Raw genomic sequence first — 23,239 nt, 5'->3', positions numbered from 1 at the left:
TAGGTTACCGTATTCTTGGTGCTGTAGTAATTATAATAATGTGTATCTATTACATAACGTAAATCATGACTTCTTTACCAATAACATTTTGAGCTGTAAAATGGTCATTATGGGGTATAAAAGAAGGTCTTTTGTACTTATTTTGTATATAACATACCACTGGAAATCTAATAATTGTAATTAACTAGTGCATAACCTCTACATTATGACTTCCTTTGAATAAAATTTGAAGCGATAAAATTTCTGATGGTTTAGCAGCAATACAACATTTATTGCTCGAGGGTCAGTTTGAGAGCTAGCGTAATATTAATAGAGATTAAGATCAACCGATGCTCGACCAGAAATAAAAACTCTCCAAGTAACAGGTGTATCAGCCCGCCGGTTAGCCGAGCGGTCTAACGCACGGCTTTCTGGAGAGGGAAGGAGCGCCTGGTCCCCGGCACGAATCCGCCCGGTGGACTTGTGTCGAGGTCCGGTGAGCCAGCCAGTCTGTGGATAGTTTTTAGGTGGTTTTCCATCTGCCTCGGCAAATGTGGGCTGGTTCCCCTTATTCCGCCTCAGCTACACTATGTTGGCGATTGCTGCGCAAACAAGTTTTCCACGTACGCGTACACTACCATTAGTCTTGTCACGCAAACATAGAGGTTACACTCGTCTGGTGTGAGACCGGGTGCCGAACCGCACAATAACCCTGGGTTCGGTGTGGGGCTACGGAGGGGTAAAATGGACTGCGGTAGTAGTCGTGGGGCTGTGGACCACTGCGGCTGCGGCGGGGACGGAGCCTATCCGTCGTTTCTAGGTCCCCGGTTAACATACAACATACACCATACAACATGCGTATCACAGTAGTGGGAGAAATCATCTCGTGTCAAAAGTGTACGTGGATGAGACGTCGACGGTCCCCAGTGGACTTATTTATTGCAAACTCCAGCACTTTGCGACAGTGACTCAACGCTCCGCGTGTCAGTATTTGATGCCAAACTGAGTCAGAATGACTATGTGGGTGATGACAGTTGCCAAGGTGGAGATGACCAAACTCCTGCGGATGTGGAAGAAGCCGCCGGCGGTGAAGCTCAGAGGCGGTCCCCTCCGCACTTCACGCAGGAAGGCCTCTGCCTCTGGCAGCGGCGTCCCACACAGAGCGGACGCCGTTGCCGCCCTGTGCAGCAGGACTCCCGTCCGGCGTTCCTCGTCGCACGCGGCGGCGCAGCACATGGACACCGCCACCAGCTTCACTCCGTGGAAGGCCAGCCACACCGAGGAGACGAGCAGGGAATGACTCAGGACACCGGACTTCCTCTCGACGTCTTCCATCACCACCAACACAATTATTTCGTAAGAACTGCAGATGACGCCGAAGAATGCACTGGCCATCATTAACGCCACGGCTGGCCCATACTGCTGCTGTAGCGCCTCTGCCGCACGGTGGAGAACAGCGTACGCTGCGCGGAGGTCGTTGACGTTCGTGTCTCGTGGCCCCCGAGACAGCTGAGGCTCACCAATAACTATCTCTATGAGGTATTCATCTGCAAGTCCTGCCGTTCCAATATCTCGCCGAACCGCCAAGACTATTTGTCTGTTCAGCACTTTGTACCGCCGTAGAAGCTCTAGCACCAAGACTGGAAACAGTGGAGTAACTAGTGCGCAAATTACTGAGTAAAACACGTGTGCAACTGACACTAACACACGATAGTTTTGCGACAGGTTGTTGTACAGGTTCAAAACGGCCACAAAGAACAGAATTAATGCACTAATCGTGCTCACAAAGAAGACTGCGCTTCCAGCCTTTACTCTGGCATCGTTCCTCAGTTGAAGGCGCAGGTCTACATATTTCAGAATCCGAAGAAATATCTTGATGTGCCCGAGCTTGCCAGATGCAGCTCTGCCGAAGAGGACTGCGTACTCTGACCACTGCATTAACCTGACGGTGATGTCAGTGAGGGCAACGACACCAGGAAGGACTTGAAACTGGACTAATGTGCTGTACAAGCAAACGAACATAAGGCAAAGCGCCATCAAAAACCAGATCAACGGCAGTAAGTCAAATACCTTATAACTCGTGGGCATAAGACCGAAAATTCCCCACAGTAAACACAGTGGTTTATAAACGATCGACAGCTCTCCATCAGTCTTCGTGTGAGAGAAGGCATCCCTAGCTGAAGGAATTACGCGTCGATTCATTTTCATGCCAGAGACGCGTGATTGCCTATGATGATCACTGCACGTTATTGTGTAACTGCCTTATTTTGCGCTGCAGTGGCCTGCGATGAAATCTGCTTCTGCCACCACTCGAAATTGCTTTCACAGTGACCCTTCAACAATTCTCTCTCCGTCTCGAGTTATTTGTCATTTATTATGTAATGTTTCTTTAGTGCCCTCTCGAAGCCAGAGACATTATTGATCTTCCCAATAATATTTTAATCTAAAACTTCCTCTCCGATAAGCCGCAATTTCATTAAGAAAAAATACATCAAGATCGCACCATTTTAAGATTTTAAGGCCAATCTTTACACAGGCCAAATAGCTTTGAAACTTATTGCGATATCTGATCACAGAAATCTTAAAAAGTGGGGCAGTACGCAGCATAGCGAACCTGATAACCTCACAACATCGTCGTGTTTACACCAAAGAAATAGGAAGGGTAGCACTTTCTATTCTTTCTTCTGTTTGTCGTCAGTAGACTTAATGGTGTGAGCAGCAAGCCATCCCGATTGCTTGCGGAGATATTTTCTTCGATCACCTACCGTGCTGGCACTCCGAAGTAACAATGCGCGCTGCTCAGAAATTAGTGTTGAAACCACCGGCTGTTTTTAACAATCGATTGGCGACCGATTGTTTGCTCATTCAGTCGGTTTCTTCAGTAGAATGGAACAACCGAATGAAACGAGTCACTGCCATATGGATGTTTTCACTCACTCACCAGATTTGAGTGCCTTCATTCAATGCGAGACAACAGACTGACAGAAGTTTCTATCGGGTGCGGTTGTGTCGATGTTTTCACTCAGTCTCTTGGTTTAAGTTATTTTATTAACATACTTCTTCAGCGTTTGCCTTTATACACGAACGATGACTAGGATTGGCGCCGTTTTTAGAGACAAGTAAAGTGTCTTATTACAAGGAGATACGAATAAAAAGTGTATACCGTATCTAAAAATAAAGTGTTCTCAAAATATATGTATTTACCTATTTACAAACGAATTTTCCTACTTAAGGCATTAAATATCAATTTTTGGTTTGTTTTAAAAGATTAATAGCTAATAATGCACTGTATATTGATGTATATATAAGTAATGAACAATCACTTCAAACACGATTTTGTTAATTCAGTTTCTTGTCTGTTCCTTCGCTACAAATTATGCAATTGATTTTAAACTACTTCCCCATAAGCTCAGACTTGAAACTTTCAACGTAACTAAGAACGGATGACAACACAATATTAACATTCTTTTTTCTGGTGTGTGGCGGGAAGTGTTTTGTGTGCCACTGCTGTTTACCTGTTTTCCTATTCCAGTCGTAAATGTTTCGCACTTATGAACGATTGTCGCTAAGCTTCCATGTTGGTTCGATTCTCTCTAATTTTTTTCATTCGCAGTCTTTTCCGCGAAATAGAAGTAGGTGAAAGAGATATGTTGATTTACTCAGTAGAAGCGAAACTAAAATAAACCTAAAATTTAGCACATGTCTCTGGTGTAATATCACCAAAATGTCTGAAATCAGCCGAAAAATTTCACACGCAAAATAGTAAAAAGCAGAAGATAACCAATTAAATAAAAATATTTTTAATGTAACACAGTTTCAAAAGGAACTAAAACGTATTAAAAAGATCCTCTAGCTCCATAGAGATTCCTAAGACCACACAGACCGACCTGAAACTCTGTTCTTACGAATTGTTAATAGCTTTAACAATACTTGCAACTTCAAATTGGGAAACGGGGTACATGCAATAGATAATAGTAAGGAGTGTAGAGAATAGTTGTCACTGAGAAAAATCACACGACAGTTCATATCTTTTGAAGTGACGTAAAACTATTAGCCACTTAGGTAAGCTACTCAAGCATCAACCTTTGCGTTTTAAATTTTGCAAGTAGTGTCACAGCTATTAAAAATCCACAAACCTGTTTGGAGATAGGAGATATTATGTAATACTTTTTAATTCGTTTTAAATACGTGTTGCATTAAAAAGTTTTTTACTTAAATAATTATTTTGGATTTAAATTTACTTAAGCTCTGTCTCTATTTCACGCACGCATTTGCACGCATTAGGAATAATTCTTTCTCGATAAATGCTGAGGTGAAACGAAAATAAACCACATGCGAAACACGTTTTTCTTCCTTTTTGGTTGATTGGTTGCCTTTTAAGCATATACTGCCACTTGTGGGAAGTATTTTTCATCATTCCCCAATTTCATTTAAGATTTTTAATTAATATAGTTTCATAATATGAATCATCCTTGCAGATACTGTATATCGCACTGAATTTATCACGTCATTCAGTCATTATTTCTCACATTCATATAAATTACTATGATTCACATACACATATATTTATGTAATAGATAAGGCTTCTTTATTTTCATTACGCTTATTCGTACATCAGATTCACTTGCAGTATCATTTACTTCCATTTACGCTGTACATATAAGCGAAATATATTTATAAATTTCAAACTTTACAGATTCTTACAACAATCGAAACACAACGATCTTCACGATGACGATGCAACCCAAGGTTATTTCTGAAGGTAGTGTTACGTGTCTTCAAATGTGTCTGAGTAATATTGTTATTCTGCAGAGTTTCCGCGGTCTAGGGATAGCGTTTTTGATCAGTAATCATAACGTCCTCGGTCACGGATCCGAATCCCGTCATCGCTTAGATTTCGATTAATAATCAGCATTGGCTGCCAAAGACTTCCGTCATGAAAGTCACCTTCATTCTGCCGACCGACTTGTCAAAGGGGGCTGAGAAGCGGACAGAGCTTCAGCGCACTCTCTTGTCCAAGGGGTGGGAAACTGCCCCCAAAGGCGGAAGAATCAACAATAACCAGTAGCATGAGGATGCAGAAGGCAATGGAAACCACTGCATTAAAGACACTTGACGTGTATCCACAGGACATGTTGCCTGTAATTGAAGAAGTGCCATGATAATCTCTCCATTGGCAAAAGATTCCGGAATAGTCCCCCATTCGGATCTCTGGGAGAGGACTGCCGAGGAGGAGGTGACTATGAGAAAACGATTGAATAATCAACGAATGGATGACGTTCTATGAGTCGGGGTGTGGAATGTCAGAAGCTTGAACGTGGTAAGGAAACTAGAAAATCTGAAAAGGGAAATGCAAGGGCTCAATCTAGATATAGTAGGGGTCAGTAAAGTGAAATGGAAAGAAGACAAGGATTTCTGGTGAGATGAGTGTAGGTAATATCAACAGCAGCAGAAAATGGTATAACGGGGAAAGGATTCGTTGTGAATAGGAAGGTAGGGCAGAAAGTGTGTTACTGTGAACAGTTCAGTGATAGGGTTGGTTCAAATGGTTCAAATGGCTCTGAGCACTATGGGACTTAACATCTGAGGTCAGCTGTCCCCTAGAACTTAGAACTACTTAAACCTAACTAACCTAAGGACAAAACACACATCCATGCCCTAGGCAGGATTCGAACCTGCGACCGTACCGGTAGCGCGGTTCCGGACTGAAGCGCCTAGAACCGCTAGGCCACTCCGGCCGGCAGTGATAAGGTTGTTCTCACGGAATCGACAGCAATCGAATACCGTATATGAGGATATTTGAAGGGTAATACAGTACATAAAGGGACATTAAAATCTAATAGTTGTGGGGAAGTGGAATGTAGTTGTAGGGGAAGAAGTAGAAGAAAAGGTTACAGGAGAACATGGGCTTGGGATAAGGAATGTGGGAGGAGAAAGCCTAACTGAGTTCTTTAACAAATTTCATCTAGTAATAGCGAATACTCTGTTCAAGAATTACAAGAGGAGGAGGTATACTTGGAAAAGGCAGGGTGATACGGTAAGATCTCAGTTAGATAACATAATGGTCAGACAGAGATTCCGAAATCAGATACTGGATTCTAAGGCACATCCAGGAGCAGATATAGCCTCACATAACGATATAGTACTGATGAGGAAGAATCAATACACGAAGCAGTGGATTACGAAGTACTAGGGAATGATGAGATATGCTTGAAATTGTGTAAGGCTATAAATAAAGCAATAAGGAATAGTTCAATAGGCAATACAGTTGAAGAGGAATGGACGTCTCTAGAAAGGGCCAGCACAGATGATGGAAAGAAAAACATAGGAACGAAGACGGTGACTGCGGAGAGACCGTGGGTAACAGAAGAAATACTTCAGTTGATAGATGAAAGGAGGAAGTCCAAACATGTTCCGGGAAACTCAGGAATACAGAAATAAACAATGAATAAGGAATGAAATAAATAGGAAGTGCAGGGAAGCTAAGACAAAATGGGTGAATGAAAAATGTGAAAAAATCGAAAAAGAAATGATTGTCTGATGGACAGACTCAGCATACAGGAAGGTCAAAACAACATTAAAAGCAAGGGTGGTAACATTAAGAGTGCAACGGGAATTCCATTGTTAAATGCAGAGGAGAGAGCGGATATGTGGACAGAAAACATTGATAGCCTCTATGAGGGGGAAGATTTGTCTGATGTGATAGAAGGAGAAACATGAGTCGATTTAGAAGAGACAGAGGACCCAGTATTAGGATCGGAATTTAAAAGAGCTTTGGAGGACTTAAGATCAAATAAGACGGAAGGAACAGATAATATTCCATCAGAATTTCTAAAGCTGTTGGAGGAAATGGCAACAAAACGACTATTCACGTTGGTGTGTAGAATGTATGAGTCGGGCGACATACCATCTGACTTTTGGAAAAATACCATCCACACAATTCCGAAGACTGCAAAAGCTGAAAATTAGCTTAACAGCGCATGCATCCAAGTTGCTGACAAGAATAATATACAGAAGAAATGAAAAGAAAATTGAAGATGCGCTAGGTGACGAACAGTTTGGCTTTGGAAAAGGTAAAGGCACGAGAGAGGCAATTTGGAGGCTGCGGTTGATAAAGAAAAATCAAGGCACGTTCATAGGATTTGTCGACTTGGAAAAAGCGTTCGACAACGTAAAATGGAGGAAGATGTTCGAAATTCTGAGAAAACTAGGATAAGGTATAGGGAGAGACGGATAATATATAATACGTACAAGTGCCGAGAGGGAATAATAGGAATGGATGACCTAGAACAAAGTGCTTGCATTAAAAAGGGTGTTAGACAGGGATTTAGTCTTTCACCCCCATTGTTCAATCTGTACATCGAAGAGGGAATGATGGAAATAAAAGAAACATTTAAGAGTCGAATTAAAATTCAAGGTGTAAGGGTGACAATGACGCGATTCGGTGACGACATTGCTATCCTGACTGAAAGCGAAGAAGAATTACATAATTTGCTGAATGGAATGAACAACCTAATGAGTACAGAATATAGACTGAGAGTAAATTGAAGAAATACGAAGGTAACGCGAAGTAGTGGAAATGAGCACAGCGAAAAACTTAACTTCAGGATTGATGGTCACGAAGTAGATAAACTTAAGGAATTCTGCTATCTAGGCAGTAAAATAACCAATGACGGACGGAGTAAGGAGGACGTCAAAAGCAGACTACCAGTGTCAAAAAGGTTATTCCCGGCCCAGAGAAATCTACTAGTATCAAACATAGCCCTCGAAGAAATTTCTGAGAATGTACGTGTGGAGTACAGCATTGTATGGTAGTGAAACATGGACTGTGGGGAAACCGGAACAGAAGAGAATTGAAGCGTTTGAGATGTCGTGCTGCAGACAAATGTTGAAAATTTGGTGGACTGATAATATAAGGAACGAGGAGGTTCTGCTTAGAATCGGAGAGGAAAGGAATATGTGGAAAACACTGATAAGGAGAAGGGAGAGGATGATAGGACATCTGTTAACATATGAGGGAATAACTTCCATGGTACTAGAGGGAGCTGTAGAGGGCAAGAACTGAGAGGAAGACCGGGACTGGAGTACATACAGCAAATAATTGAGGACATAGGTTGCAAACCAGTCAGCAGACTGATGACCCAAAAAGAAAAAAAAGAATACTAGATATGTTTTATGTGATGTAAATGTTTGTGTGTCGTGCAAATGAGACTGAATTAGTTAAGCAGCCAAGCATTCTCCTAGACCAATGTGAAGAAACTGCGTAAAAAAAAGCACAGCCGTTCCGAGTGGCCGGTGGGTTGAGGCGTCATGTCACGGACTGCGCGGCCCTTCCCGCTGGAGGTTCGAGTCCTCCCAGGGGTATGGGTGTGTGTGTTGTTCTTAGCATAAGTTAGTTTAAGTACTGTGTAACTCTAGAGACCGATGACCTAAGCAGTTTGGTCCCTTAGGAATTCACACACATTTGAATATTTGAAAAAAGCACACTCAGTCTGGCTGGCAAAAGCGATTTGAAGCGTCGGGGAATTAAGCCTGGACGGCTCCCCTCTTTCCTAGTCTGGCACACAGTTAGCAAACACACTTTTAAAATAGTACTTAAAATCGCTCAGTTCAGTTATAATTTTGCATCATTGAGTTCCTATGTGCTTTTGACTGATTTTATAAAACACAAAATGCATAGGCGGTTATAAATTTTTAAAGAAAACGCAAAATATTACTTAGACACCTCTGATTTAGACCTACAAGGAAATTCTTAACAGTTTTAACCAAGTAATAGCTGCCAGAATGTAGTCTGCAAATTGTTTACTTAACAGTGTACTTTTGATTAGCTTTTGAAAACACCATCTTGTTCATGTTCTTCGATTTCAGCCGGTTCCTCCTTTCTGTACAAACTTGCCCGGCCTTTGAGAAGACTCGCTTCGATGGGTCGATTTGGCCTGAATTCACAAATACTTAAAGGAAGCGTCAGACAAAGATAATAGCTGCTCGTGGTACGTCTTTCAAAAATCAGTGGATCAGGTTTCTCCTCTACGTCTTGAAGTTTTTTAAACAAATAGAGCCACTAGTCCTTTTTCGCGTTTGTAAGCTGTACTGATCCTAACTTTTTTTTCTGTTCCTGAAATAGAACCTGATCTCTTGCTTGAGTCGCCAAACTGTCAACCACAACTCTCCCATTGTTAGGAGCTAAGCTAATCTCCACCATGAGATTATTCATGACGTTTCCAGGACTTTCAGCTACTCCGAAATCACATTTTTGAACCGAGGGTCCAAAATAGTCGCTTTGGCACAGATACCAGTGCTGTCTTCTTCATAAGGCGTCAATCTTTTAACAGGGCCACCAGTAGATGTTTTCTCAAACCGATGTCTACCTTCGCCGTTGGGGTTGTTTCTGGCATTGGTCTTTAGCATCGACTACAATGAAGGCTGTTTTGAACTGTTACCAAGACAGTTCTTGTGTCAACTTGAACAGAGGTTCCAGTGGAAGAAGGCAGTCTTCCATAATGCCCCACTCATCTGCCGTCAAAAGCCCCCAGTTAACATATGAAAATGCCATTATGAGGGCGTCTTTGTCCAACAATAGACGCTGCATCATATGAAACGTAGAGTTCCACCTGATGGGCGTCTCCTGTTTAATTGCTCTTTATTCAGCCGAACTTGGCAGTTTACTAGTTTTTCAGATGCTACTGTACCGCCTTTGAAAAAGCTGATGATTCTGTGACATTTCTGTCTCAGTTAATTATTTGAGCAGAGCATCCCTAATGAATAACACTCATTTTCCTTGCTACATCCACCATAACACTTGCTTTGTCAGTAACAGACGAAAACACTTTGTCACCTATCCCCTATTAAGAAAAAAAATGTTTAAATGCCATCGGCAATTTTTTCTGAGTCCGCTGATCAGCGATGTGCACAGTATCCAGGGCACCAAACTGCGGCTTGCACTCAATAAAATGCGCTGCCACTGCAGAAAACCCTTGTGTATATATATCAGTCTGACATATTTGGTTTGAGCCAGTACATTGCCAACAACTTCTCTACTTTCGATACAGCGATAATTTAACGGTTTGTTTGTCAAGATTTTACTGGACCGCAAAGAATACCGCGATTCTAGCGCGTTAACTAGTTTCATGAATTTGGTATACTTCAGCAAAGAAAATGGAAGTAACACTCAGCTACAATGTCAACGAGGAGAATGTCAGTCTCTTCAATGTTACTGCTAGATAGTTCTTTTACCTTCATGGTACCAGAAATAATATTTTGCCTTGGTATTATTCTGACGCTTGTGGGAGTACAGTACTTTGACGACTGGAGGAATGGCTTAACTACGGTTGTTTCTCTCATAATACTTCTTGTGTAATCAGGTTGACAGACTGCTACACCCGTGAACGTAGCAGTACCAACAGGGAAAGAGGCGGCGCACGTCTTGGAGCCAGAGAAGGAAGTGCTGGACATGGTGCTGGCTGATTGCCTGTTATATCTTCCGACAAATGATCAAGAGCCGAAATTTTTCAGAACTGATAGTTCTTCCTTTCCAAAGCGTCCAATGGATTACTGGATGAACCATGAAAATGTATTTCATTTTTATAGATCTACAGATCACAGCATCTCTTTCACTTTTTGTGTGGAATTCTTACGTAATTGAGCGTTTCGACATTTGATCCAGACGGCAAACTCAAAGCTCACTCACTATAACGTGAGCACATTATCAATAAACACGGCCAAAAACTGCACTAAAAGGTACTGTAGATATCAGACGACAGTAGTCTTGAAGGCAGATGATAACAGAGCGAAGTCAACAATAATCATTTGAGTGCAACTAAACGGTCTATTGTTCCTGCTAAGAACAGAATGCACTGACAATCAGGCGTGTCCATTGTCGCTCCTAGGAGAGGGTTGCGAATGTGGTTACACTGTTACAGACTATTTAAAATGGTGCCTTAGGACAGGTCTAAACTGTGACACTTAGGTACCAAAAATGTGAATGTGAGTTCTTCTTCATATGCGTGAAACACTACACATGCTACTTTTCACAGACTACAAAATGTAAACTGTATTTGCCCTATAAAACTGGTGACGTAATTTTCTGTACAGTATATTTCACCCTCCGCACAAATAAATGGCAGATTAAGTGTTTATAAGTAACATTCAAATGATTTTCAATTTGTGGGCAACATCTCACATTCTCTATAAAATGGAATGCAAACTGTCGGTAATAGGAGGCACTGATCATTTCTTCCTCTTAAGGAAACCATATGCTCGCATTTGCACCCCGACCTAGGGCTGAAACACATCCGGGTTTGCCCGGATTCGTCCAGAGATTATTATACATACAACAGTGCGGGGTAGACCCATACCTTCTCTCAGGACTGGAGAAATTCGATTGATTGGATATAAATTAACTGTAGTAAAGCTACCTTATAATAATGATAATGAATAATGAAGACTGGCCTTAGACAGTTTCTTCGTTTTAGCCTATTGAAAACGCAGTGGCAAGAGTATATAGGATGTCCCAAAATGGACTTTATAACTTTGATCACGTATATTTCAGAAAGGGCAATAGGTAGAAAGGTGCGGTTTGCGGCATAATGTGCAGACACACATAAAGTGTTTTTTCTTTACATGTTAATTCTTCACTGCTCACCCCATAGCAGTTGTCACAGCATGCAGAATGGTTGGCACCGACAAGATGTGACTCCCAGGTCCTGCGGCACCTCATTGTATTTTTCTATTTATGAGGGACCTTCAGGACAAGTGAGCTCGTATCAGAGCTGCAACAGCGCACGTTAACAAAGACACGGTAGGCAGGATATGGGACTATGAAACTGGAATATCGGTTAGATATCCTGTGTGCTGCAGATGGTGCACACATTTAGTGAGACTATCCACCCCCCTCCCCGTCAATGTTCGTGACTGTCACGATTTTTCTAGATCTTTTCCGAACTTTTACAAAAATGTTTCGGGACACCTGTATGTAGTTTGCAGAGGATTTAATGATTATGGAACGATTGAACCTGAATTAGATGTTCATTTCTCCTGTATCCAGAATGCTGCTATTGAAAGGGTATTTTTCCAAATGAGTAATGTATGGAACAGCGACAATACACACTTTATTGTACAAACTACGAAGGCAATGTAAGTGTCTAGTATGAACTAGGATGAAACCAAAGTCGAATGTTTTCATACCCTGTTGAACAGCACAGAGATGGTGAAGGAAATTTACAGCACTGACGAATACTGCATGTTTTCTCCCACGCCTTCATCTTAGAAGACACTAATAAAATATAAATTAATGCACGAATTTCAACAAATTAAAGTGGTATTTTGCATTTATTACGGTTAATGAAGACCTTTTAGCGATTTCAATATTTTTTGATGCGTCGTGAATCTGGGTCTAGAAAAATGGTCACCTTAACAATCTGGACTGTGTTGAACGGCTACTTGAGCTTTAAATGTGTATGAGCATTATGTCGCAAAACGCACATATATATACCTCCACATTTGTGATATATTTGTGATCAAAGCAGTAAAGATCATTTTGGAAGACTCTGTATTTTCCATACTTCTTCAACGAAACAATGAGGACCGCCAACAATTGGCCATCACATGCACCACGACGACGCCCCGCCCACCAGACAACTGAATATTTTAAATGTCATTTGCCCCCTACTCATTGAGCTACACTAAAACTAACTTAATTTACGTTTGTATTCCTTAATGCAATTGAGTGCTGCATTTGAACATGAACGTCTCTATACCGAGTTTTCGCAAAACCTTGTTACTCTCGTGTATAATATATATCTGCCGGTCAGTAGGAGGCGTGCGCCCGTTGGCGTTGTTAGCGCTTAAACGCAAGAGAGTAAACATTCCACCGTCTCACGTCCCCTATTCCCATAGCAAAAAATGGTTTAAATGGCTCTGAGCACTATGGGACTTAACATCTGAGGTCATCGGTCCCCTAGAACTTAGAACAAATTAAACCTAACCAACCTAAGGACATCACACACATCCATGCCCGAGGCAGGATTCGAACCTGCGACCGTAGAGGTCACGCGGTTCCAGACTGAAGCGCTTAGAACTTCTCGGCCACAGCGGCCGGCGATTCCCATAGAACATCGGTGGCCATGCGCCAGCTTATCGTCTATGTACAGACTGTGTGTACCCGGGAAAACAATCCGATTTGACCCAAATGTCTGATGTTTTCGAAGTATTTGGCTTGGTTGTGGCAATTCAAGTGATGACAGGCCTATCTCAGGGATACATCAGCTTAATCAGTTGCACGTTAATGGCACCTGTAACATCTTAATCAACAATATATGAATCAGTTTTAAGCGGTGAAAAGAAAAATTCCTCCATTGAGTACACGCTGATCTCACTCAGAAGAATGTATGGGTGGCTCAACCAGCTAAAAAGTTAAAGGGTCGTGTAAATTGAAGAAATATATATTGTTAAACAGATAAGAAAACTACTGACCTACACTTGAAAAGAGAGAATGAATAAATCAGTTAATTGCCAAGCTACCACAGTGTTGAACGTTTTCATTTGGTTACTCCCACAGACTCCTTTTACCTGAAAAAAATTAATGAATAACAATCCAAGCGAAACATAAAACTACAACCGACTGGCTCGAATGTTTAAATTCGTTTGCTCCCATAGACTGGTTTTATTCAAAAGAATGAATGAGCAGTCCGTCCAACGATTGTTGTCATTTTGAGGCGTAGCGCCGTATACCGATCCAGCCTTGGAGGCGGTTAAGTGGGAGATGTGTCTCAGAGCTGGATAGTGACAGATGGTGATGCCAGACTGGATGTGCACTTAGTTTATGTATCAGCCGATAGAGGACAGTATTGGATAGGGGACTGTGATTTAGTTTCGATTGTGCCCACTGGAGTGCACTAAAGTAATAAAATGATTTTCATAAACTGTTCTAGTATTTTCATAAAGTATTATTATGTCTTTTTGTGTATGTAAAATGTTATAAATGTGTTTTAGCAGTATGAATGATGCGTGAGTGTGGTTTAAGGTTAATATGAAGAAAATTGTTAAACGAGTTGTGTAGTGGGATTTCGAAGTATGGATGTGGACAAGGGGGATTTTTGTAGAATAGATTTGTAAAGTAAGTTTATGGTAAAGGGAAAGTTGATTCAGCTATAAATAACAATAGTAAATAACTTTATGCATAAACAAAACTTCAGCATATTAGATCATTACGTCGATAAAAAGTGCAGTGGTTAAGTTTACTATTTTGCGATTGGTTATTGATGAAAAGCGTGGACTGACGCGGGAGAATGTTGTTTTGCTATTGGCTGTTGAGTAAACTGACCAATGGTAAAGCAATATTCTTCGCGCACCTTTCTCTGCTGGTAGAGAAGACTTAGAGTATTCTAGAGAGGAGTCGGAGCCTAGCCATGAAACAGTTCGGACGTGTGTAGTAGTAGTTCCGATGGAAACGATAAGTTGCCCGATCTTGCAGTGTTTCATACATCGAAAGTGTTGTAAAGTGAGGGCATAATTATTCTAATGGCTGTGTAGAAATTTCGGAATTTTTAAGTAAATTACGTAACGAGAAAAGAAATAAATTCCGTGTGGCGTTTTGAGAAGGTCGGTGGCTAAAAACTGTGTCTGCATTAGGTACCGACAGACTTAATATTTGGCGAGCATTCTCAATCAAAAACAATCCGTATTTTTTCAGCTATTACGTTTTCGGGAAATGCAATGCCATAAACTTGCTAACGTCAATGAAAGGGATTGAGAATGACTGTTCAAAATGGCTCTGAGCACTATGGGACTTAACTACCGAGGTCATCAGTCCCCTAGAACTTAGAACTACTTAAACCTAACTAACCTAAGGACAACACACACGTCCATGCCCGAGGCAGGATTCGAACCTGCGACCGTAGCGGTTGCGCGGCTCCAGACTGTAGCGCCTAGAACCGCTCGGCCACGCTGGCCGGCGTGAATGACTGTGTTGAGACTAGCACGGGCTTGGCAGTGATACTTGTTCGCCTAAGTTTCAGAATATATTAACTGAGGACCAAATTTCCAACATCTCATCTCATGTGAAAATTTTCTCCCGAAACGTAGATTAGTGACTTTAATTGCAACCTGGTTCACGTCGAAGTACAGTAGGTTTCGCTCGGCTCCCCTACTGATGATCTGCTGAGACAATGTTCACAGGTAGGTGCAGGTTCGTCGTAAAGGGACGGAAGGAACAGCGCCGCCGCAATTGGGTTGCTCCCATAGAGTAGTTTGAGTTAAAAGAGTGAATGAATAATTCAATCTATAAGTAAAACTGCAACCAAATGAGTCGACTGTTTTCCCACAAGCAAATGAATCGATCGTTTTCATTTGGTTGTTCCCATCGCTACTCAGAACTGGAAAATAGCTGTATGAAGCCACATGAATACATTATTTCCTGCTACGGACTGGTATATATTGGCTTTGTTGAGTATAAGTATGATACGACGAATAGCGACGCTAAGCAAATTCAAATATTAAATGAAAGCTGTAGTACATCAGTTCACAAAATACAAGATGTCCCAGGAGGAACGGTCAGTATTCAAGGCTATGACAGGAACGATCACTTGAACCAAAACGCTTCATATGAGTATAAACTGTGCACTATGATTTCGAGATAGAATAAATTTAATGTGCCTTGATACTTCTTTTCTGTATAACTCAATATTGTCAGCTTTACAAATTTACACATGTACAATAATTAGTATACATTGCAACATGCGTTTTACAAAGTATAAATTGATAAATACATATTTTTAACAGGTATACCTGTAAACATTGTTGTTGTGGTCTTCAGTCCTGAGACTGGTTTGATGCAGCTCTCCATGCTACTCTGTCCTGTGCAAGCTTCTTCATCTCCCAGTACCTACTGCAGCCTCTACAAAATCTTCGGTAAGCTCCGTTCTCATCTTACATGACAATCCTTGTACAAGGATATTCGCCGGTTGGTTGACGAGTGTGAATCTTACAAAATGGTGTAGACCAGTTCCAACTGACATAAAGGCTTATTGTTTTCCGAAAGGCAGCAAAGCCCGATGGATAAAGTGTTCATGATTATGTCGGTCCCCAGACTCGAACAGGAGCGGGAAACCATTATACGGGGTGGTCCATTGATCGGGACCGGGCCAAATATTTCACGAAATAAGCGTCAAACGAAATAACTACAAAGAACGAAACTTGTCTATCTTGAAGGGGGAAACCAGATGGCGCTATGGTTGGCCCGCTAGATGGCGCTGCCACGGGTCAAACGGATATCAACTGCGTTTTTTAAAATAGGAATCCCCATTTTTATTACATATTCGTGTAGTACGTAAAGAAATATGAATGTTTTAGTTGGACCACTTTTTACGCTTTGTGATAGATGGCGCTGTAATAGTCACCAACATATGGCTCACAATTTTAGACGAACAGCTGGTAACAGGTAGGTTTTTTAAATTAAAATACATAACGTAGGTACGTTTGAACATTTTATTTCGGTTGTTCCAATGTGATACATGTAACTTTGTGAACCTATCATTTCTGAGAACGCATGCTGTTACAGCGTGATTATCTATAAATACGGCACTAATGCAATAAATGCTCAAAATGCTCTCCGTTAACCTCAACACATTTGGCAATAAGTGTAACGACATTCCTCTCAACAGCGAGTAGTACACCTTCGGTAAATTTCGCACATGCATTGACAACGCACTGACGCATGTTGTCAGGCGTTGTCGGTGGATCACGATAGCAAATATCCTTCAACTTTCCTCACAGAAAGAAATCCAGGGACGTCAGATCTGGTGAACGTGCGGGTCAGGGTATGGTGCTTCGACGACCAATTCACCTGTCATGAAATATGCTATTCTTTACCGCTTCAACCGCACGCGAGCTATGTGCCGGACATCCATCATGTTGGAAGTACATCGCCATTCTGTCATGCAGTGAAACATCTTGTAGTAACATCGGCAGAACATTACGTAGGAAATCAGCATATTTTGTATTGATTTAGATTGCCATCGATAAAATGGAGGCCAATTATCCTTCCTCCCATAATGCCGCACCATACATTAACCCGCCAAGGTCCGTGATGTTACACTTGTCGCAGCCATCGTGGATTTTCCGTTGCCCAATAGTGCATATTATGCCGGTTTACGTTACCGCTGTTGGTGAATGACGCTTCGTCCCTAAATAGGACGCGTGCAAAAAATCTGTCATCGTCCCGTAATTTCTCTTGTGCCCAGTGGCAGAACTGTACGCGACGTTCAATGTCGTCGCCATGCAATTCCTGCTGTAATCGATGATGATGTAGCATTCTTAATACCGACGTTTTTGAGATTCCCGATTCTCGCGCAATTTGTCTGCTGCTGATGTCCGGATTAGCCGCGACAGCAGCTAAAACACCTACTTGGGCATCATCATTTGTTGCAGGTCGTGGTTGACGTTTCACATGTGGCTGAACACTTCCTGTTTCCTTAAATAACGTAATTATCCGGTGAACAGTCCAGCCACTTGGATGATGTCGTCCAGGATGACCGAGCAGCATACATAGCACACGCCCGTCGGACATTTTGATCACAACAGCCATATATCAACACGATATCGATCTTTTCCGCAATTGGTAAACGGTCCATTTTAGCACGGGTAATGTATCATGAAGCAAATACCTTCCGCACTGGCCGAATGTTACGTGATACCACGTACTTATTATATACGTTTGTGACTATTACAGCGCATCTATCACAAAGCGAAAAATGTGGTCCAACTAAAACATTCATGTTTCTTTACGTACTTCACGAATATGTAATAAAAAAATGGGGTTCCTATATTTAAAAAAAACTCAGTTGGTATCCGTTTGACCTATGGCAGCGCCATCTAACTGGCCAACCATAGCGTCATCTGGTTTCCCCCTTCAAGCTAGACGAGTTTCGTTCTTTGTAGTTTTTTCGTTTGATGCTTATTTCGTGAAATATTTGGCCCGGTCACTATCAGTGGACCACCCTGTATATTAGTTGCGAAGGGTGCTTTTTCTCGTTTATGTTCCCTTAATTGCCCCCGGCTAATTTGTGGATTACAAACGGTCTGTTGCCTGGGCGGAATACCTCTTGTCTCGTTAAGGAATAATGGGACAGAGTTATGGAAAATATCGACCTAGCCCATTACCGTCAAGAGAGACGGTATAATCATGGAAGGAGACCCACTTGCGGTCGCGTCGTAGATAACGTTTCTTTTCGAAATTTTAGCATGGGTGGGAATCGGGATAACGGTATTACCAGGAAGCTTGCTCCTCGGTTTGTGGGGCCGTGTGTAATTGTTAAGACATCAAGTTCCATTAATCCGGTAGTTCGTAAACTGGTGACGAAAAATCTGGAAGGTACTTGCGAGCAAAATAAAAACTAGCTAAGTGATTCTTTTCTCTCCTTCGATTTTCAATTTAAAAAAAAGGACGAGGCGTTTTTGGGTTGAGGTGGTGGGTAGGTAGGGGGTGGGGGGGAGGTTAAGCAGTGGCAGCTCACTTCACTACCGATAACGTTTAGCTGATATCTCGCCAGGGGGTGCAGATTACTCCATTGCGGGTCTATCGCTGCCTCGTCAAGGATTCAAAAGCGGCTGCTAGAGTAACGTGGACTGAGAGGCCTCTGAAGAGCGCGGCGCAGACAACTGCGTGCAGCCGTGTGGGCAGCAGCAGTGCTTGCAGCGACGGACACGGGCTATGGAGCGGCACGACGTCTTTTCCGGGTCACCGTTCCCTCTTCTACGTCACGAGTGGACAGAAGGCAAGAATTTCTTCTCTAATGTTGTGCGCAACTAGTTGTTCAGCTCTGTACATAGATTTTACGATTCGCAAACTGTTTGAACAGACGATCATGTTTGTTTCATTGACTCGTCATGCACGCCTTGGTATTTGGCTCTGTGGTTTTGTGGATTTTGTATTACCGTGCCTGAATTTTATTTGTAATTAACACTCGTTAAGTGAAACACTATTTTCCGTAGGAATTCATGTAGAAGAGGTCAATGTGTTGCATTCCAGAAAAAAAATTGGTAGTCAAACAAATTTATAATATAGTGTTGTAAGTTCTTGTTTATAGTACAGCATATTTCAGAAGAAAGTTACCTGTTGTTGTTGTTGTTTCGGTCTTCAGTCCTGAGACTGGTTTGATGCAGCTCTCCATGCTACTCTATCCTGCGCAAGCTTCTTCATCTCCCAGTACCTACTGCAACCTACATCCTTCTGAATCTGCTTGGTGTACTCATCTCTTGGTCTCCCTCTACGATTTTTACCCTCCACGCTGCCCTCCAATACTAAATTGGTAATCCCTTGATGCCTCAGAACATGTCCTACCAACCGATCCCTTCTTTTAGTCAAGTTGTGCCACAAACTTCTCTTCTCCCCAATCCTATTCAACACCTCCTCATTAGTAATGTGGTCTACCCATCTAATCTTTAGCATTCTCCTGCACCACCACATTTCGAAAGCTTCTATTCTCTTCTTCTCTAAACTACACTCCTGGAAATGGAAAAAAGAACACGTTGACACCGGTGTGTCAGACCCACCATACTTGCTCCGGACACTGGGAGAGGGCTGTACAAGCAATGATCACACGCACGGCACAGCGGACACACCAGGAACCGCGGTGTTGGCCGTCGAATGGCGCTAGCTGCGCACCATTTGTGCACCGCCGCCGTCAGTGTCAGCCAGCTTGCCGTGGCATACGGAGCTCCATCGCAGTCTTTAACACTGGTAGCATGCCGCGACAGCGTGGACGTGAACCGTATGTGCAGTTGACGGACTTTGAGCGAGGGCGTATAGTGGGCATGTGGGAGGCCGGGTGGACGTACCGCCGAATTGCTCAACACATGGGGCGTGAGGTCTCCACAGTACATCGATGTTGTCGCCAGTGGTCGGCGGAAGGTGCACGTGCCCGTCGACCTGGGACTGGACCGCAGCGACGCACGGATGCACGCCAAGACCGTAGGATCCTACGCAGTGCCGTAGGGGACCGCACCGCCACATCCCAGCAAATTAGGGACACTGTTGCTCCTGGGGTATCGGCGAGGACCATTCGCAACCGTCTCCATGAAGCTGGGCTACGGTCCCGCACACCGTTAGGCCGTCTTCTGCTCACGCCCCAACATCGTGCAGCCCGCCTCCAGTGGTGTCGCGACAGGCGTGAATGGAGAGACGAATGGAGACGTGTCGTCTTCAGCGATGAGAGTCGCTTCTGCCTTGGTGCCAATGATGGTCGTATGCGTGTTTGGCGCCGTGCAGGTGAGCGCCACAATCAGGACTGCATACGACCGAGGCACACAGGGCCAACACCCGGCATCATGGTGTGGGGAGTGATCTCCTACACTGGCCGTACACCACTGGCGATCGTCGAGGGGACACTGAATAGTGCACGGTACATCCAAACCATCATCGAACCCATCGTTCTACCATTCCTAGACCGGCAAGGGAACTTGCTGTTCCAACAGGACAATGCACGTCCGCATGTATCCCGTGCCACCCAACGTGCTCTAGAAGGTGTAAGTCAACTACCCTGGCCAGCAAGATCTCCGGATCTGTCCCCCATTGAGCATATTTGGGACTGGATGAAGCGTCGTCTCACGCGGTCTGCACGTCCAGCACGAACGCTGGTCCAACTGAGGCGCCAGGTGGAAATGGCATGGCAAGCCGTTCCACAGGACTACATCCAGCATCTCTACGATCGTCTCCATGGGAGAATAGCAGCCTGCATTGCTGCGAAAGGTGGATATACACCGTACTAGTGCCGACATTGTGCATGCTCTGTTGCCTGTGTCTATGTGCCTGTGGTTCTGTCAGTGTGATCATGTGATGTATCTGACCCCAGGAATGTGTCAATAAAGTTTCCCCTTCCTGGGACAATGAATTCACGGTGTTCTTATTTCAATTTCCAGGAGTGTATTTATTGCCCATGTTTCACTTCCATACGTGGCTAAACTCCATACAAATACTTTCAGAAACGACTTCCTGACACTTAAATCTATATTCGATGTTAACAAATTTCTCTTCTTCAGAAACGCTTTCCTTCCAATTGCCAGTCTATATTTTATATCCTCTCTACTTCGACCATCATCAGTTATTTTGCTCCCCAAATAGCAAAACTCCTTCACTACTTTAAGTGCCTCATTTCCTAATCTAATAGCCTCAACATCACCCGACTTAATTCGACTACGTTCCATTATCCTCGTTTTGCTTTTGTTGATATATCCTCCCTTCAAGACACTATCCATTCCGTTCAACTGCTCTTACAAGTCCTTTGCTGTCTCTGACAGAAGTACAATGTCATCGGCGAACCTCTAAGTTTTTATTTCTTCTCCATGAATTTTAATACCTACTCCGAATTTTTCTTTTGTTTCCTTCACTGCATGCTCAATATACAGATTGAATAACATCGGGGAGAGGCTACAACCCTGTCTCACTCCCTTCCCAACCACTGCTTCCCTTTCATGCCCCGCAACTCTTATAACTGTCATTTGGTTTCTATACAAATTGTAAATAGCCTTTCGCTCCCTGTATTTTACCCCTGCCACCTTCAGAATTTGAAAGAGAGTATTCCAGTCAACATTCTCAAATGCTGCCTCTAAGTCTACAAATGCTAGAAATGTAGGTTTGCCTTTCCTTAATCTAGCTTCTAAGATAAGTTGTAGGGTCAGTATTGCGTCACTTGTTCCAGTATTTCTACGGAATCCAAACTGATCTTCCCCGAGGTCAGCTTCTACCAGTTTTTCCATTCGTCTGTAAGGAATTCGCGTTAGTATTTTGCAGCCGTGACTTATTAAACTGATAGTTCGGTAATTTTCACATCTGTCAGCACCTGCTTTCTTTGGGATCGGAATTATTATATTCGGCTTGATGTCTGATGGTGTTTCGCCTGTCTCATACATCTTGCGAACCAGATGGTAGAGTTTTGTCAGGACTGGCTCTCCCAAGGCCGTCAGTAGTTCTAATGGAATGTTGTCTACTCCCGGGGCCTTGTTTCGACTCAGGTCTTTCAGTGCTTTGTCAAACTCTTCACGCAGTATCATATCTCCCATTTCGTCTTCATTCACATCCTCTTCCATTTCCATAAAATTGTCATCAAGTACATCGCCCTTGTATAGACCCTCTATATACTCCTTCCACCTTTCTGCTTTCCCTTCTTTGCTTAGAACTGGGTTTCCATCTGAGCTCTTGATATTCATACAAGTGGTTCACTTTTCTCCAAAGGTTTCTTTAATTTTCCTGTAGGCAGTATCTATCTTAACCCTAGTGAGGTAAGCCTCTACATCCTTACATTTGTCCTCTAGCCATCCCTGCTTAGCCATTTTGCACTACCTGTCGATCTCATTTTTGAGACGTTTGTATTCCTTTTTGCCTGCTTCATTTACTGCATTTTATATTATTCTCCTTTCATCAATTAAATTCAATATTTCTTCTGTAACCCAAGGATTTCTACTAGCCCTCGTCTTTTTACCTACTTGATCCTCTGCTGCCTTCACTACTTCATCCCTCAAAGCTACCCATTCTTCTTCTACTGTATTTCTTTCCCCCATTCCTGCCAGTTGTTCCCTTACGCTCTCCCTGAAACTCTGTACAACCTCTGGTTTAATCAGTTTATCTAGGTCCCATCTCCTTAAATTCCCACCTTTTTGCAGTTTCTTCAGTTTTAATCTAAAGTTCATAACCAATAGATTGTGGTCAGAGTCCACATCTGCAACTGGAAATGTCTTGCAATTTAAAACTTGTTTCCTAAATCTCTGGCTTACCATTATATAATCTATCTGATACCTTTTAGTATCTCCAGGGTTCTTCCATGTACACAACCTTCTTTCATGATTCTTGAACCAAGTGTTAGCTATGATTAAGTTGTGCTCTGTGCAAAATTCTACCAGGCGGCTTCCTCTTTCATTTCTTACCCCCAATCCATATTCACCTAATACGTTTCCTTCTCTCTCTTTTCCTGCTGCCGAATTCCAGTCACCCATGACTACTAAATTTTCGTCTCCCTTCACTACCTGAATAATTTCTTTTATTTCATCATACATTTCTTCAATTTCTTCGTCATCTGAAGAGCTAGTTGGCATATAAACTGGTAACACTGTAGTAGGCGTGGGCTTCGTGTCTATCTTGGCCACAATAATGCGTTCACTATGCTGTTTGTAGTAGCTTACCCGCATTCCTATTTTTTTATTCATTATTAAACCTACTCCTGCATTACCCCTATTTGATTTTGTATTTATAACCCTGTATTCGCCTGACCAA

The 23,239-nt window shown here is 42.6% G+C and overlaps 1 protein-coding gene across 1 annotated transcript; it reads right to left on the bottom strand.

Moving 5' to 3' along the window:
- Positions 1-963: 963 nt before the first annotated feature.
- On the bottom strand, positions 964-10,431 carry LOC124594176. Its single transcript, XM_047132532.1, has 2 exons — positions 10,377-10,431; positions 964-1,619 (listed from the first exon to the last, which is right to left on the bottom strand). The coding sequence occupies exons 1-2, from the start codon at positions 10,429-10,431 to the stop codon at positions 964-966; spliced, it is 711 nt and encodes a 236-aa protein (XP_046988488.1).
- Positions 10,432-23,239: the final 12,808 nt, after the last annotated feature.

Source organism: Schistocerca americana, chromosome 2 (genome assembly GCF_021461395.2).
Source record: "Schistocerca americana isolate TAMUIC-IGC-003095 chromosome 2, iqSchAmer2.1, whole genome shotgun sequence".
In the NCBI taxonomy this organism is placed as follows: Eukaryota; Metazoa; Arthropoda; class Insecta; order Orthoptera; family Acrididae; genus Schistocerca; species Schistocerca americana.
This window is presented reverse-complemented; position numbering and strand designations above follow the sequence as displayed.

Excerpts from the sequence above, each read along its gene's own strand:
- LOC124594176 (XM_047132532.1), bottom strand. The coding sequence starts at position 10,431 with ATGTCCAGCACTTCCTTCTCTGGCTCCAAGACGTGCGCCGCCTCTTTC. Across the intron at positions 1,620-10,376 it reads CGCCGCCTCTTTCCCTGTTG|TCTTGGTGCTAGAGCTTCTA; the intron begins GTACTGCTACGT and ends CACTGTTTCCAG.